Genomic DNA, 12,235 nt, shown 5'->3' with positions numbered 1-12,235 from the left:
GGGACCAAGGAGGACAGTGGTGTCATTGGCAGCAGGTCAGAGAGGGGATCCTTCCCCTCTGCTCAGCCCTGGGAGGCACTTCTGGAGAGCTGTGTCCAGCTCGGGGCTCCTCAGGACAGAGGGGACACAGAGCTCCCAGAGCGAGTCCAGCAGAGGCTGTGGAATGGTGAAGGGGCTGGATCATCCCCCCGGCGAGGAGAGGCTGAGGGAGCTGGGGCTGGTGAGCCCCTCGAGCAGACACAGCTGTGCGGGGCCTTACCAGTGTGGGTCATTATCTAAAGGGGGTGCCAAAAGATGGACAGGGCTCTTCTCAGAGGTGATGAGCAATAGCAGAAGAGGCTACGGGCATGGCAAGTTCCACCTGGACACGAGGCAGAGCTTTCCGGTGCAGTGACCGAGGAACACAGTCCAGACAGGGTCTGGAGTCTCCCGCAGTGGAGCTGTTCCCGGCCCGGCCCATCCCGGGATCACGGGATCGCGGATCCCAGCCCGGTCCAACCGGGATCGCGGCCCGGGATCGCCGCTCCCGGTCCAGACAGGATCCCGGGATCACGTTCCAAGCCCGGTCCATCCCGGGATCGCCGCTCCCGGCCCGGTCCAGGCAGGATCGCGGGATCGCGGCCCGGGATCACGGTTCCCAGCTCGGTCCATGCCGGGATCCCGGGATCGCCGCTCCCGGCCCGCTCCATGGCGCTGCGGCCGCCGCCCGGCAGAGGGCGCTGCAGGCGCCGGTCCCGCCGCGCGGCGCCCGCCGGGACAGCGACGATGGCGGCCCGTGTCCTCTCGTCCTGCGCCCGCCGCCTGCTGCCGCTGCCCGCCCGCCCCGCCGCGCTCCGCTCCCTCCGCCGCCTGCCCGCCGCCCCGCCGGGCCGCCCCGCGCTGCTCCGGCTGCCGCGCGTGGCCGCGCCGCTCTGCCGCGGCTTCGCCGAGCTGCCGCCCCTGACCTTGGCCGACATCAAGGACCGGGTGCTCTACGTGCTCAAGCTCTACGATAAGATCGACCCCGAGAAGGTGAGCGGGCCCGGGGGGAGGCGGCCGGGCCGCGGGCGCCGGTGTAACGGGAGCTGCCGCCCCGGGCGCGGCCGTGCCGGGCGTCCCGCTGACCGCCGTGTCCTCCCCAGCTCACCGCCGAGTCCCACTTCATGAAGGACCTGGGCCTGGACAGTCTGGACCAAGTGGAGATCATCATGGCCATGGAGGACGAGTTCGGTAACGGCACCGGGGGCGGCCGGGCCGTGGGAGCGGCGGCACCGCCGGCCTGTGCCGTGTGGGACACGGGGAAACGCACGGAGCAGGGCGAACCCCGCAGAGGAAAGCAAACCCCACAGGGCAGGGCAAACCCCGCAGAGACAACCCTGGGAGCAGAGCAAACCCCACAGGGCAGGGCAAACCCCACAGAGCCAGCCCCGAGAGCAGGGCAGACCCCAGAGAGCCAACCCTGGGAGCAGGCAAACCCCACAGAGCCAACCCTGGGCACAGGGCCAGCCATGGGAGCAGGCAAACCCCACAGGGCCAGCCCCCAGAGCAGGGCAAACCCCCCAGAGCCAGCAGTGAGCTGGCACCCGCAGCAGTCAGGAATATGGCCCTTTGCTCCAGAGCTCAGCCCCTTTGCAAGCAGGAATTCTCTCCTACCCCCCTCGGGCACCAGCTGGGGAGGGGGAAAGGGAGCAGAGGGTGCTGAGCTTGGCATTGCAGATGAAGAACCCCAGACAGTCCAGGTTGGTTTTGCTCACCAGAATTTTTTTCATCCTTTATCCTACTAGAGAAAAAAAAAAAAGGTTTTCTCCTTATTGATTTGTATTCCAAATTTCTTTGTACTTCCTTTGGACTTCTTCATGCTTGTCCCTAAAGCTCATGAACTCTGCAGTAGGTGCCTAAATGTCACCTTGGGCCGTAGGTGTGCCTGGGGTTTGGTCACTCTGAGCCCAAGGTGGATGTTTCACTCTCAGAGCCCTTGCTGGCAGTGTGTCTGCAATCCCCAATGAACTGAGTGTGGCCAGGAGCACTGAAAGAGAAGCAGACATTCCAGGCTGTTCCTGACCCGGGAGCCCTAGTGCCCTGCCCTGGGGTTTGCTCCATGCAAGCACATGACAGCTCACCTGAGGGGCTTCAGGTGCAGCCGGGGGGTCCAGGAATGTCCCCCTGTCACACACGGGTGTCTGGGGGGCTCTGGGAGGGCCCTGGTGGCTTTACCAGGGCACGAGGGGCACTGGCTCCGGCTGTGCCTGCCGTGCCCCCTGTCTGGAAGCAGTGTCCCTTTGGGCAGGGCAGTGACAGCTCTGGCTGACCCAGCAGCCCCTGCCTGCGTGTCCCTGAGCCACCAGCCGTCCCTTCCTCGCCCTTGCTCCCTTTTCCCTTTGGGCTAAGTGTGTGCCCTTTCTTGCAGGATTTGAAATTCCTGACGGAGATGCAGAGAAGCTGATGTGCCCACAGGAGATTGTAAATTACATTGCAGATAAGAAGGACGTTTACGAGTGAAGCAGTTGCTCAGAGGTGAGTTCAGAGGAGCTCTGAGGGTGCCTGGGCACACACTGGGCTAGGTGCAGGTGATGTGTGGCACAGGTGGGAGCCCAGCAGCTCGGCAGGGAGCTGGCAGCAGCTGTGGGTGCCAGGGGGAGGGCAGGTGAGGGGTGTTTTCCTGAAGCACCTGCAGCTGGAGAGAGGGCGTGGGGCTCAGCCTCTCCTCTCATCCTGCACAGCACATCCAGCACTCGGCTCTCCCCCGGGGCAGCAGTGGGTGGCAAGCTGCTCTCAGCCATGGCCCCGTGTCCCCTGGGCCCCGTGCAGGGCGTGTGGGGCTCCTCAGCCCTGCCACCGCTGCCGTTTCCTCCTGCAGCCGGGAAGGAAATGGGCAGGAAAGGGTTATAGGAGCGGTCGGGGAGGGCTGCAGGGGAAATGAGGTGGCCTCGGGCCAGCCTGCAGCACTGATGCACATTCTTGCCTGTTCCTGTGTGGCTCCAGGCTTCCCCCCAGCTCCCTGGGGCAGGGCGGCTGCGACCCTTCTCTGTCCAGGGCCAGGGTGGGAGCTGTGGCCTCTGGAGAGAACTGGGGGCTCCTTCTGTGCCTGTGTTCAGCGCTCAGCGTGTCCTGACCCACTTCTGTACCTTTGAATGCTTGGTGAGATGTTAAACACGTGGGCTTTGTTTTCCCAGGAGCTGTCCCACACCAGGGCCGGGCTGGTGCCGGCGGGGATGGATGGGAGCGCACACGCTGCCCCAGTGCTGCCTTCTCTGGGAGCTGCACGTGGATGTTGTATTTAAAGCTGTCTGAATGTGTTGTCCTTTAAAAACAAGAAAAAAACAGGAATAAAGAGTTAAGACCATTCTGGTGGTGGCTGTTCTGTCTCGCACAGTGGGTGGATCCTGGTGGTGGTGCTGGGTGTGAAGGACACTCTGGGGACCCTGCCCCAAGATTTGGCTCTGCCCTGCATGTTTGTAACTGTTTGTTTCATCAGTGCTGATAAAAACAAGTTCTGTGTGAAAGGCTTCTGCTTTCCTGATGGAAAAAAAGGGGGGGAATGATTTTCCTGCTGCTGAACAGCAAATTCACATCGCTGTTCCTGTACACGCGGTTCATCTCAGCACGGGAGCCTTGCTTTAACCCTCACGAGGCAGGAACGGGTCCTTTATGAACAGTTTTTCCTCAGAGCCAAGGAACACTGACATGTCACAGCAGCCCTGCCAGGCTGGGAGCCAAGGAAGTGTCCCTGGATAACAGATCCTCTGGCAATGGGGGCGGTAAGGATGGAAAATGGAGCAGAGGCTGCAGTGCTGCACATGGGGCTCGTGTCGTGGTGGGGTGTTCTCAGGAGCTGCACCTCACCGTGAGGTGCCTGGCACACCGGTGACCTCTGCCTCTGGGGCCCAGGTGTTCTCGCTGTGCCCTTGGAAGCTTCTCCAGGGCCCCACGGCCTGGCTGAGCTCTGGGGCGTTCTCGGAGCAGCGCACGGCGGAGCTGGGGGCGAGTGCTGCCTTTGGCCGCTGTGCCTGCGGGGGTTTCCCCGCGGCGTGGACGCAAGGCGCTTGATGCTGGGGAGTGGTCGCTGGCTGCCCGTGGGTGTGGTGACCCTGAGGGGCGCGGTGAGGGACCTGCAGCTGACACTGGCGTCCCGGGGGAGCCTTTGTCCCGGCACGGCTCACGGAGCGGGGACAGCCGGGGGCAGAGCACGCGTCCCGGGATGAACCGGTGCGAGAGGGGCGGGCAGGGGCTGTGAGTCCCCCGAATCCCGCAGGCGGCGGCTCCGCGCTGAGCACCGGGGGCCGTGCCGAGCTGCCGAGCCCCGGTCCGCCCGGCCCGCAGGGAGGGAGCTCCGGTGCCGGTGCCGTGGGCGGGCCCGGGCCGGGGGCTGCGGTTCCCGGCGCCTCCGCCCCGCCGCAGCGGGGGCGGGCGGGGGCTTCCTGCCGCCGCCTGGCAGAGCCGCCCGCGCCGCGCCATGGAGCGGCCCCGGCTCCCGCTGCCCCGGGCCCGGCCGCCGCTGCCCCGGCTCCTGGCCGCCGCAGGTGAGCGGGGCGCGGGGAGGTGGGCGCAGCCGGGAGGGGTCCCGGTCCCGCTGGTCCCCGGGCGGGGGATGCTGCGCTCGGGGGGCGGCGGCGGCAGGGCCGGTGCATCCCGGCGGCCCGGAGCTCTGCGGCGGCGGTGGGGCCGGTACGGCTCCGGGCGGCTCCGTGTCGCCGCCGGGGCCGGGGCTGGGGGCGGCGGCTGCTGCTCGGTGTCCCCGGGAGCTGCCCGGAGTGGGCCCGGCCGCCGGCTGCCGGGGCGGGGGGCAGCGGGGCGGGCGCGCCGGCGGCGGCCGCGTGTTTTCCGTGTGGCCATTCCGAGCCAAGCCGTGCCGCCAGCCCGGGCGACTCCGTGGCCTCGAAGGCGGCGGGTGCTGCCCCTGCGGGAGCCCGGGGGAGGCGCGGGGGGCGAGCGGGGCCCGCGGTGAGCCCCGAGCAGTCCCGGCCCCAGCCGGGCGGTGACACCCGCCGTGGCGCCTGCTGAGCCGCCCATTATCCCTGGAGCGGGGCCGCCGCGGGCCCCGGAGCCCTGCCCGGAGCCCTGCTCGGCGCTGGCGCCGTGCCCTGCCCGCGGAGCCGCCGGTGCCGCTGCTGGCCCGGGGCCGGGCTCGGGGTGAGCCCAGCGCGGGCAGAGCTGGCGGGGAAGGACTCGGCACCGCTCGCTGGGACCTGGGCAGGTGGTTCCCCGCTGGGTTTGGGCTGTTGTGGAGCATCTCCTTCAGCAGAGCCCCCCACGGTTAACAGAAGGCAGGAAGGGGCGGGGGTCTCACCTCAGCGGTAGCTCCGGGGTCGGTGCCCGGTGCTGGTGCGGGATGCTCGAAGCCCAGCGCCGGCGCACGCTGCTCCTTTCCCTCTCTCCCAGTGCTCGTGGAATGCTGCGCACGGCTTTGCCCGGCTCTGGCCGGCGGGACGGGCTCCGCTCTGAGCGCTGCCGACCCCTGCGCCCCGCTGGGCACCGCGGCGGGGGAGCGCTGCCGGACAGGTACCGCCGCCCCTCCGCAGCCCCGGGACCCCGTGTGCCGGCCGCGTGTGCTGCGGCTCGCTGGGCCCGCGTCCCGCGGCGGCTGCCGTGCCTCGGAGCCGCTCAGCGTCCCCCTCCCGCCTGTGCCCGCAGGTCGCCCGCAGCCCGGAGCTGGCACGGGGCAGCCGCCGACACCAGCGGCCGGGGAGCGGCTGTGGACAGAGGCTGGACTGCTGCCCTTCCCTGGGAGCCCCGCCGGGACAGCCGAGCTCTCCGGGCTGGGCAGGGAGGGGACAGGGCCGGCGGGGCGGGGGGCTGCAGCCACCGAGCCCCCGGCGCCCCGGGGCCCGGCAGGCGGGGAGCTGCCAGCCCCCGCCGGGCTGGGGGTGACCGCTGCAGGGACCCCAGCCCCGGCGGAGGCGGACACGGGTCCTGCCACCGCGCACCCCCCGGGCCCTGACCCTGTAGGACGCGTGGCAGCAGAAGGTGCCACGACCGCGCAGGGGACACTTTGGTATTCGCCACCCGCCGCGACAGCGCCAGGTTCTGCCAGGGGACAGTGGAGGTCCAGCAGCAGCCGGCTGGGATGGAGGGCCGTGGGGACAGCCCTCGTGCAGAGCCAGAATGACACTCTCCAGCTGGGTGACAGCAGCCCAGGGACCCGCCCGAGCACCACGCTGGCCGCTGACAGCTCAGCACCGGGGACAACAGGGACGTCACCCTTTGCTGGGGGGCTGCAGAGGCTGCTGACCCCCACAGGGACACACGGGGGGCTGTCAGGAGGACAGGGCTTTGCCTCCCACCCACGGGAGGGTCCCCGCTCTGCCCCTCACCCCTCTGCCCTGTCCCTCGGGCCTGGTGGGAGCCCTGTGGCCAGCACAGCCTGGCCAGCCCTGGGGACAGGCCCAGCCTTGCTGCCTGCCACACGCAGGGGCTCAGGTCTGCCTGTCCCCACCACCATGGCCAGCACTCCAGGGGTGACATCCCCCAGCCAGGGAGGAGCTCTGCACCTGACCACGGGGGTCTTGAGCCCACCTGACACAGGGGGTCCCCCTGAGCATGGTCACATCCCCCTGAGCCCGTCAGCCAGCCCAGGGCAGCCCCGGGTCCCCCTGGCCCCTGGCAGCCCCTCTGTGGCACAGGGTAGGGTGACACACACCAGTCCTGGATCCTCCCCCATCCCCCCAGCCCGTGGCTCTGCAGAGACCCTGCTGTCCACCCCGCTGCCTTCCCCAGGGACCAGCTGGGGGGTCCTGGGGTTCGGTCCCACTGTGGGCACCCCTCTGGGAGCCCCCTCCCCAGGGCTGCCCCATTCCAGCTCGAAGGGGGGTCCTGCTGAGAGCCCTCCATCCCTGGGGGGGCCCCAGGTGGGAGTGGGCAGCCTGGCACCCCCCTCAGCACCGGGGCCTCCCCAGCAGCCAGCTTTGTCCCAGCCTGTCCCTTCCCTGGGACCGACCGCTGCTGTTGGTGTCACCATCACTGGTGTCACTGCCACCATCACAACTACCACCAGCCCGGAAAGGCTTGGGAACACGGGGACGGTCACAGCAGAGCCACGTGCTGCTGTACTGCAGAGGGACGTGCAGGGGGTGACAGGGGGATCCCCAGCTCATGTGCCCACTGTGATGCCCGGGCCCGCCCAGGAGCCCACAGATTCCCACGGTGGGGGCCCTGGGTCCCCCCCAGCTGCGGTGGACACAGAGCTGGCCCAGCCTTCGAGCAGCCCCAGAGGGAGGACAGACACTGACACCCCCCCGGTGACACCGGCTGGGGTGGGCAGGGCCCCCCAGGTGTTCATCGTGGAGGATCAGCCCCCACTCCTGAGAGGTGAGTCAGGGTTTGGGATCCTCCGCTGGGGCACGGCAGGAGGGGGAGGTAGAGGCGGCTCCTGGGGTGGGCTCATGACCTGCTGGCCCCCTGCCGTCCTGCAGCGTCCCTCCTGCGCATCCCCTGTGAGCTGGTGCTGGACATGGGCTTCGTGCCGGCCCTGCAGGACCCCGGCTCCCACGAGCGCCAGGAGCTGCTGAGCAGCTTCAACCGGACGGTGAGTGCGGGCTGGGCCGGGGCTGCGGGCTGGGGCTGCGGGCCGGGGCACCGCGCTCAGCTCCCGCCGCCCTGCGCAGGTCACCCCCCTCTTCACGCTGGTGCCTGGCTTCCTGCGCCTGGAGGTGACCGGGATCAGGTGGGTGGTGGCACAGTCCCGCACGGGGATCAGGTGGGTGGGTGGTGGCACGGTCCCGCAGCGTGTCGGGGATCAGGTGCGTGGGTGGTGGCACGGTCCCGCAGCGTGTCCCGCTGCCCCGCACGGGGCACAGGGGCTGTCCCAGGCTGCGGGGCCGGGGCAGTGCCGGGCAGGGGTGCGGCACCCCCAGCCCGCGGTGTCCCCGCAGGGAGGGCAGCGTGGTGCTGCGCTACGACGCGCTGTTCGCGGCCGAGCAGCTGCCGGTGCCGGGGCTGGACGAGCTCCTGGAGGCCGCGCTGGGCTCCGCCCGTGCCCGGCCGGGGCTGGCGGTGGGCACGGCCCCGGTCCTGCGCCACGAGGCTCTGGGTGAGTGCGAGGCCGGCGGGCACACTGCTGGCCGGCGGGCACACGCTGGGCGGGCGGGGTGACGCAGCCGGACCCGTCCCTGCAGCGCGGCCGCTGGACCCCTGCGCTCTGCTCTTCACCTGCCCGCCCGGCTTCGCCTGCGCGCCCGGGGCGGGCGGGAACGTGACCTGCACCTCCCTGTGCCACCGTGCCTACTGCAAGAACCACGGCATCTGCTCCCACGGCCGGGACCAGCAGCCGCGCTGCCGGTGAGTGCCCCGGGGCGGCCCGGGCGGCGGCGCCGCGCCCCTGGCGCTGATGGCCCCCTCGGTGCAGGTGCCCCGTGGGCAGCGACTTCTGGTTCGTGGGGCTGCGCTGTGACTACCGGCTGACGCAGCAGGGCCTGCTGGGCACGGCGGCCGGGGTCCTGCTCAGCATCCTGCTCCTGGGCGCCGTGCTCGCCGCCGTCGCCGTCCGCCGGTTCAAGGCGCTGCTGCTGGAGGCCAGGGCGGACCAGAGCCGCAGCAGGTGGGAGCTCGGGGCCCGGGGGCTGCGCTGGGGGCCGCGGGCTCCGGAGGGTGGGCACTGCCGCCCCTGCTGGGTGTGGGGCGGCAGGGAAAGCCGTGGTGGGGTCGCTGCGCTGGGGCTGGGCTCTGCCAAGGAAAACAGCGTCGGGAGGGAGCGGGATAGCGGCATGGGAGGTGATGGAGGGGGTGCTCCCAGCCACAGGAAGTGGGGTGCAGTCAGAGAGGGGGGCTGTGTGGGGCTGGGGTGGCACTGAAGGGCTGTGGGCTGTGCTGCTGTGGACAGATGTGTGAGATGTGCGGGTGACTCCAACCCCGCAGTCCCTGCGCCCCTCAGTGCTGCCCGTGGCACAGGGTCTGCCTGCCCCAGCGTGTCCTGCCCATCCTGGGGGTGAGCGAGGCTGGGGCACGGCCCTGACAGAGCATCTCCTTTGGGAGCGGGGCTCTGCTGTCCTGGCCCCACTCCCTGCCCGTTTTGTGATGCGCCGTGGGGATTGTTCCCGAGGAAACCGCTGGAACAGCTGAACCCCCGCGGGGCTGCGGCAGGGGCTGATCAGTGTCACCCTGCGTGTGCGGCTGGGCCCTTCCTGGACCCAGGAAATTTGGGCAGAAATCTGAGATCTGTGTTGTCGAGCAGCCACTGGGGTTGTGTGCTCACGTGCTTGTGTGTGTGCATGTGTGTACACACGTGTGCACGTGCCTGCCCTGTGTGTACCTGTGTGTCTGTACATGTGTGCACACACCTGTGTGTTTGTACCTGTGTGTGTGTCTGTATTGTGTGCACACCTGTGTGTCTGTACCTTTGTTGTGTCTGTACCTGTGTGTGTGTCTGTGTGCACACCTGCATATATCTGTGCACACCTGTGTGTGCCTGTGTGCACACCTGTGTGTCCCTGTGTCCCTGTATGTGTGCTCACCTGTGTGTACCTCTGTGTGTACCTGTACCTGTAACCTGTGTGTACCTGTGTGTGTGCACACCTGTGTGTCCCAGTGTGTCCCTGTGTGTCCCTGTGCGCACACCTGAGCCCGTGCCCGTCCTGCCCCGCAGCTACCGGCGTTTCTGCCGCCTGGACGACGTCTCGGCGCAGTACTGGTCCCGCTCGGGGCTGCCCTCGGCCAGCTCGCTGGACAACCCGGCCTTCAGCAACTCGGAGGAGCTGCTGCACCTGCAGGTGCTGGGCGGCGGGGGCGCCTCGGCCGTGCCCGCCGGCGCCAAGCGGGGCCCGGCGCCCTGTGCCCACCCGCGCTGCCAGCCCAGGTGGGGAGCAGCGCCTGGCCGGGCTGCGCTGGGGGGCTCTGCTGCTCTGGGCAGGGAGGGCTTCGGGGCACACGGAGCCCTGGAACCGGGTTTGCAGCCCTGCCCGGCCAGCGGCTGCTCCTCCACAGGCAGTGCCGGGAGCTCTGACACCTCCTGGCCCTCGGAGGCCACGCAGCAGCACCTGTTTATTTTATTTTATTTTATTTTATTTTATTTTATTTTATTTTATTTTATTTTATTTTATTTTATTTTATTTTATTTTATTTTATTTTCTCCCACGGGAGGAGCTGTGCGTGCTGGGACTGCTGTAAAGGAGGACAGTTCACACCTGCAGGAAGGGGTGGCTCTGTGTGCTCATGGGAAAGTCAAACCCGCTTCCAGGGGTGTCCATGGAAAAAGAGCCCTGGAAGTTTCCAGCTCTATTGGCAAAGGGCAGGATGGGCAGGAACACCCCAGCCATGGGCCCGAGGGGAGCAGGAGCAAAGCCAGAGCTCCGGGTGCTCCGTCTGGGGCCTGAGCTTGGCACTGCCCCAACAGCAACTTCATCATCCCCGGGGCACAGCACAGGCTCCCCACCCTGCACCAGCCCGACTTATCCCCGTCTCTTAACCACCCGTGGATTCTCTTCCCAGTTTCCATTACGAGTGGGACACCAGCTCCAGCAGCATGAACGACCCCATGGTGGACTCGGGCAAAGCCAGTGACATCTCGGTGTCGAGCTGGCCCATGGAGCCCATCCAGTGGGCTCCCTTCCCTCTCCACCAGCTTTCCAGGCAGCGACCGGTGAGCCAGGGCCGGGAAGGGCTGGGGGGCCCGGGTGGGAGTGCAGGGGCTGCAGGTGCCCCGGGCTGCCCCCGGCCCGGGAGGGGGACTCCAGGGAAGCGCTGGGAGCCGTCCCTGGCCGGGGACAGCAGCGCCCAGGGGTAAAGCCACGTTCACTCTGCAGCACAGGGCCCGCTGGCCGCAGTCGCTGAGCGAGGGGCTGGAGCTGGGCACGCTGGAGCGCAGCTGGACGGCCTGAGACCACGGCAACAGACGGCACCGAGGGCCAGCTTCGAAACCAACCACATTTTATTTCCACGTAACGAGCTCAGTGAAGGAATCCACACACTTGGACGATACAATCAACGCGGGTGTGATGTCAGTGATGTCAGTCCCAGCGGGGCAGGGCCCGGCGAGCCCCTGCCCCGATCCCGTCCGCGCCTCGCGAGCTCTGGCTGGGACTGCGGACTCCAGAGCAGGCAGATACAGAGAGGTGTCAGGACACACAGTGCTGGCATCCACCAGGTCGTGACTTCTGGGGGCAGTCTGGGCAGAAAGGCTGGCGGTTCTGGAGGGCACATGGGGCTCTGGACGCAGCGGCTCTGCCCCACGGCCGCCGCAGGACGAGCTCGGCCACGCCGCAGGGAGGGAGACGCACGAAAGCTGCTGCGTCGCTCATCGTGATTCATGTCAATGAGGTATAAACACCAGGATGTCGTAAGCATTAAAGTTTATTTTCCAAAACGCTCTCCTTATTCGCACGTGTCCTCTGGAGCATCGAGCTGGGCACAAATGGTGGGGGCTGGAAATGGGGCGCTGTTCGGAGGGCGAGGGCAACGGGGTCCCAAAGGTGCTCGGATAGAAAAGGAAAAGCAAGCTGCAGTTCTACACTTAGACTCTCATAGTCTCAGAGGGGGCACGTTGAGGGAGATTTTTGCTAGAATAAAATGCAGATCTCTTCATAAAAAAATCAGTTTGCTAAAAGAAAACTCAACCTATGGGAATACAGAGCTATCGGATCGGTCGATATTCTCATCGTATAGAAAACAGCCTACAAATAAAGTCACAAAAAATAGACAGTTATATGCTGAGCAGCCAAAAACATCATGATTTATTAATATCTGGAGAAACTTCATAATTCAAACACAACCAAACTGTACATTTTACAATCACATTCTATTTGTAAACAGTTAAAAGCCACTGACTTCTTTTGCATCTTCGGACACAAACATTAGAATCAAGGCAATGAAATGATGGCGATTTCTGCACTGTTAAAATTTTTACCCTTGCCTAGTCTGGGATTCACGGACTAAACAAGCATTCAATAATACCTTTTGTGGCAAGAGGATGTAACTCGTTCACTTTTGCGAGAAAGAACTTGCGAGAACTTTGTCAACATGGAAACTCGGTACACACACGATCTGTAAGCCCAGCCCGTGGTTACAGGATGCATAGTTACTCAGGTCGGCTCGGGGACACGGCCCCACGGTAACACAGTCACAGAGCAGGAACAGCCACTCGATGGGATTACAAAAACTCGGATAACTACGGATTATTAGCAAACCACCACCACTCACTAAGAAAAGACAGCGTCAAAAGCAGAATGTCCAACTCCAGCTTGAAGCGTTTTTTTTTTTGGCAGAGAAAAGTCTTACAGAGCAATAAGTATTATCAGTGCTAAAAGTTGAGTTTTTTTTTTTTTTTTTC

At 66.1% G+C, this 12,235-nt stretch overlaps 3 protein-coding genes across 10 annotated transcripts in view; 2 read left to right on the top strand and 1 right to left on the bottom strand.

Moving 5' to 3' along the window:
• The first annotated feature begins 729 nt into the window (after window positions 1-729).
• Window positions 730-3,322, top strand: NDUFAB1 (NADH:ubiquinone oxidoreductase subunit AB1). Its single transcript, XM_038151696.1, has 4 exons — window positions 730-1,011; window positions 1,122-1,209; window positions 2,387-2,493; window positions 3,153-3,322. The coding sequence occupies exons 1-3, from the start codon at window positions 766-768 to the stop codon at window positions 2,476-2,478; spliced, it is 426 nt and encodes a 141-aa protein (XP_038007624.1). The 5' UTR covers window positions 730-765; the 3' UTR covers window positions 2,479-2,493; window positions 3,153-3,322.
• A 983-nt stretch (window positions 3,323-4,305) lies between these two features.
• Window positions 4,306-12,235, top strand: part of LOC119707141 (nascent polypeptide-associated complex subunit alpha, muscle-specific form-like) — an 8,589-nt gene continuing 659 nt past the window's right edge. Inside the window, exons 1-11 of the mRNA XM_038151691.1 lie at window positions 4,306-4,499; window positions 5,359-5,478; window positions 5,611-7,284; window positions 7,389-7,501; window positions 7,581-7,639; window positions 7,848-8,005; window positions 8,091-8,253; window positions 8,321-8,512; window positions 9,557-9,766; window positions 10,399-10,549; window positions 10,713-12,235. The exon at window positions 10,713-12,235 is cut by the window's right edge and continues 659 nt beyond it. Of these exons, the coding sequence (XP_038007619.1) occupies window positions 4,433-4,499; window positions 5,359-5,478; window positions 5,611-7,284; window positions 7,389-7,501; window positions 7,581-7,639; window positions 7,848-8,005; window positions 8,091-8,253; window positions 8,321-8,512; window positions 9,557-9,766; window positions 10,399-10,549; window positions 10,713-10,787 (2,982 nt within the window). The 5' untranslated portion in view covers window positions 4,306-4,432 and the 3' untranslated portion in view covers window positions 10,788-12,235. The remainder of the gene's footprint in view (window positions 4,500-5,358; window positions 5,479-5,610; window positions 7,285-7,388; window positions 7,502-7,580; window positions 7,640-7,847; window positions 8,006-8,090; window positions 8,254-8,320; window positions 8,513-9,556; window positions 9,767-10,398; window positions 10,550-10,712) is intronic.
• TNRC6A (trinucleotide repeat containing adaptor 6A) overlaps window positions 10,816-12,235 on the bottom strand; it is a 43,889-nt gene continuing 42,469 nt past the window's right edge. For 4 of the 8 annotated variants that reach the window (XM_038151681.1, XM_038151684.1, XM_038151685.1 and 1 more), the window contains one exon: window positions 10,816-12,235. This exon is cut by the window's right edge and continues 1,322 nt beyond it. The gene's annotated coding sequence lies outside the window, so the exon portion shown is untranslated. The other 4 variants (XM_038151683.1, XM_038151686.1, XM_038151679.1 and 1 more) reach the window with 1 other exon arrangement.

Source organism: Motacilla alba, chromosome 14 (genome assembly GCF_015832195.1).
Source record: "Motacilla alba alba isolate MOTALB_02 chromosome 14, Motacilla_alba_V1.0_pri, whole genome shotgun sequence".
In the NCBI taxonomy this organism is placed as follows: Eukaryota; Metazoa; Chordata; class Aves; order Passeriformes; family Motacillidae; genus Motacilla; species Motacilla alba.
Note: the sequence above shows the minus strand (reverse complement) of the source record. Positions and strands in the feature narration are given on the sequence as shown.